The following is a 3,067-nucleotide window of genomic DNA, read 5'->3' on the forward strand; positions in this document are numbered from 1 at the left end:
TTAGGTGAGAACACAGTCAGAGACCTAAACAAAGAAACAAGATTCTGGAGCAGGCTACTGATTTGGTGCCATTGACGGCCCATTGAGTATAAAAAAATTGAGAGACCTAGAACACATAGAATTCTGGAGAGAGCAGGGAATCTAGAATCCAGGGACACTGCAGGGTTTATAATCAGTGAGGTACCTGGGACCCATCTGGTTTTAGAACCATCAGGGATCTAGGAACAGCTGGGATGGCAAGTTTTCAACTCTCCCTAAGTCTGGGCAACTTCAGACCATCTCCTGTTTTCTGTTCTCAACTTCAAAGCCGTGTCTTCCACTAGACTCGGGAGCACTGCTGCCGAGATCATCAACAAAAGCCGCTTTGACCAGAGTGAGAAGAGACGTCCTGAAGACCTGCCAGAACTTCTCCCCCACAAAGAGGTAGAGGATGGGGGTGAAGCAGGCATTGAAGCAGGATGAGAAGGTGTAAATGATCAAGAGAGCATCTGTCACCGACTCTGGCACCTCCTTCTTGTAGAGATTCAAGCTCTGGTAGAGGTGGTAGGGCAGCCAACCGAGAAAGAAGGAAACCACTGCAGCCACCATGACTTTGAAGGGCTTCCCAGCCCACGCCAGCTTCTTCTCCTTCATCTTCAGCCCCATGCAGCCATAGCAGCCCGCGATGGTGCAGAAGGGCAGCAGGAAGCCCAGCAGGAACCGGACAATGAAGATGGCCTGGTGGACCCGTCTCCCCAGGTCCTGTGGCTCAGCTCCGTTCCAGTCTTCGGAGAGGGCGTAATTGTTGATGCAGGCGATCCTGCCCCCATCCACCACGTGGGTCTCTCGGAAAGCCAGGTAGGGAGCGCTGAGAGCAAAGGAGGCCAGCCACACACCCACCGCCAGCTTCTGAGCTCGGGGCACGGTGCGGTGATTCCGAGATTGGATGGGATGGTGAGTGAGAGTGTAGCGGTCAAGGCTGATGAGGGTGAGAAGGAAGACGGAGGTGAACATGCCCACAGAGATGCAGGTGTTGAGGAACTTGCACATGGCCATGCCAAAGACCCAGTGGAAACCCAGGAGGACATAGACGATGAAGAAGGGGATCAGCAGGGTGAAGAGAAGGTAGCAGGAGACCAGGTGAAGGAACCAGAGTGTGGTCACCGTCCTCCTCATCTTCAGTCCCAGCACCCACAAGCACAGCCCATTCCCCACCATACCCACCAGGAAGGTGGTGAAGAGTAGCATGGACGCAGCCAGGTGAGCGGCGCTCACAGCTGCTGGGGTCTGGCTGGAATTTGCCCCAGTGGTTGGTGGGAGAGGCGTCTTGCCTTGGTCCATGGTGCCCTGGGGAGAGACAGAACTTGGGTTAGAAGGGATGACAGAGGAGGGGAAGAGGAGGAAGGGAGAAATAAGAGGGGGTTAGGAAGGCACCATTGGAGAGGATCTCTCTAGGCACCCTCTGGTCCTCCAGAATATGCAGGCTAGATAGTCTCCACAACTGGGCTATAGCCAGTGGAACTCACTGCTATAAGGTAGAACTATGGGAAGTAGAGGAGGGAAAGAGGGATAGTAGATGTGGGAAGAGTGGTGACGGGGACAGTCTAGTAGGTCAAATACACAGCTATGCTGATAATTCCACGTAGCTGTGATCTGGAGAACGGGCTGGCTCAAGGGGGTGGGGAATGGGATATGGGGCCTTCCCCTCCAGGAGGCACTGGTTCCAATCTGGATCCAGGGTGGGGACTGGCTGGCTCAGGGAGGTGGGGATCGGTTCTGTTGAGCTGGTGGAACACACTGCTACAAGGTGGAAAAAGCCACCCTTCCCCCACGCCGTCTCTTGTACTGTTACATCCTGATTCGTGAGAGTGTGCAGGGTCCTTCTCACTCTCATTGTAGCACAGGAAGCCTCAAGCCGCTAAACTGCTTCTCTGTCCCACAGCCGTGCTGCCAGCCCTGCAGCAGGGTCCTCTGGGCAATTGCCTCTATCAAGGACTGCGCAATCATGGCCTTGTTAGCATGGTGTCCTCTGTGCCCTGTAGACTTGCATAATGGTTAGAGAAAGGCAGGCTGGGAGCCAGGACTCCTGGTTTCTATCCCCAGCTCTGGGAGTGGGGTGGAGGTCAGAACTCCTGGGTGGTGGGAGGAAGTTGGGGTCTTGTGGCTTAGACCAGAGGTTCTCAGCCAGGGGTATGTGTACTCCTGGGGGTATGCAGAGGTCTGCCAGGGGGTACATCAACTTATCTAGATATTTGCCTAGTTTTACAACAGACTACATAAAAAGCCCTAGCGTCGTCAGTAGAAACTAATATTTCAGACAATTACTTCCTTATATTGCTCTATATACAACATTTATATTCCAATTAATTTATAATTGTATGGGAAAAATGAGAAAATCAGCAATTTTTCAGTAAGAGACATAAAAATACAGATCTGTCACAGCTGCACTGATTTAAGTAGTTTTGAAGTGAAGTAAAACTTGGGGGTACACAAGATAAATCAGACACCTGCAAGGGGTCTGGAAAGCTTGAGAACCGCTGGCATAGAGCTTTGTAAATGGGGAGCAACTCGTCTGACTAACATGAACTAAGGGGGAAACATTCACCCATGTCACAGACCTCACCTACTACCTCTGTCTATTGAGTGCCCCATGTGAACCCCACTGATACCCAGTGGCAAGGAGTCTCACAGGCTAACCCCACTGATACCCAGTGGCAAGGAGTCTCACAGGCTAACCCCACTGATATCCAGGGGCAGGGAGTCCCACTGGATGGCCTTTACAAAAGCAAATTTCTGTGGCTTCTAGGGGGCCTTATCAAGGAAATTCCCCTTTAGACCCAACGTGGGGCTCTCTGTCTATTGTCTCGACTCACCTGGGCAGTGAGTGGTGGAAACACAGATTCAGCACAGAGAGATCCTCAGATGGTGTGTGTTTGGCCAGCAAAGCATCCGTGAGTCTGTCCCCTGCACCCCAGAGCTCTCCCCTGTGCGTTGAGTTCACTCCCCTTAACTCTGTGTCTTCTACATGCTCCACCCCCACCTGCTCTCTGAGATCCACAAGCTGCAAACCATGAACGGAAATGATCAT

The 3,067-nt window shown here is 52.3% G+C and overlaps 1 protein-coding gene across 1 annotated transcript; it reads right to left on the reverse strand.

Annotated features, from left to right (window-relative positions):
• Positions 1–270: 270 nt before the first annotated feature.
• LOC112123420 (probable G-protein coupled receptor 33) lies at positions 271–3,067 on the reverse strand. The gene is made up of 2 exons (XM_026660408.1): positions 2,877–3,067; positions 271–1,342 (listed from the first exon to the last, which is right to left on the reverse strand). Exons 1-2 carry the CDS (start codon positions 3,065–3,067, stop codon positions 271–273), a joined length of 1,263 nt encoding a protein of 420 aa, XP_026516193.1.

The sequence above is a fragment of the Terrapene carolina genome, unplaced genomic scaffold (assembly GCF_002925995.2).
Source record: "Terrapene carolina triunguis isolate 2854851 unplaced genomic scaffold, T_m_triunguis-2.0 Scaffold771, whole genome shotgun sequence".
Taxonomy (NCBI): domain Eukaryota; kingdom Metazoa; phylum Chordata; order Testudines; family Emydidae; genus Terrapene; species Terrapene triunguis.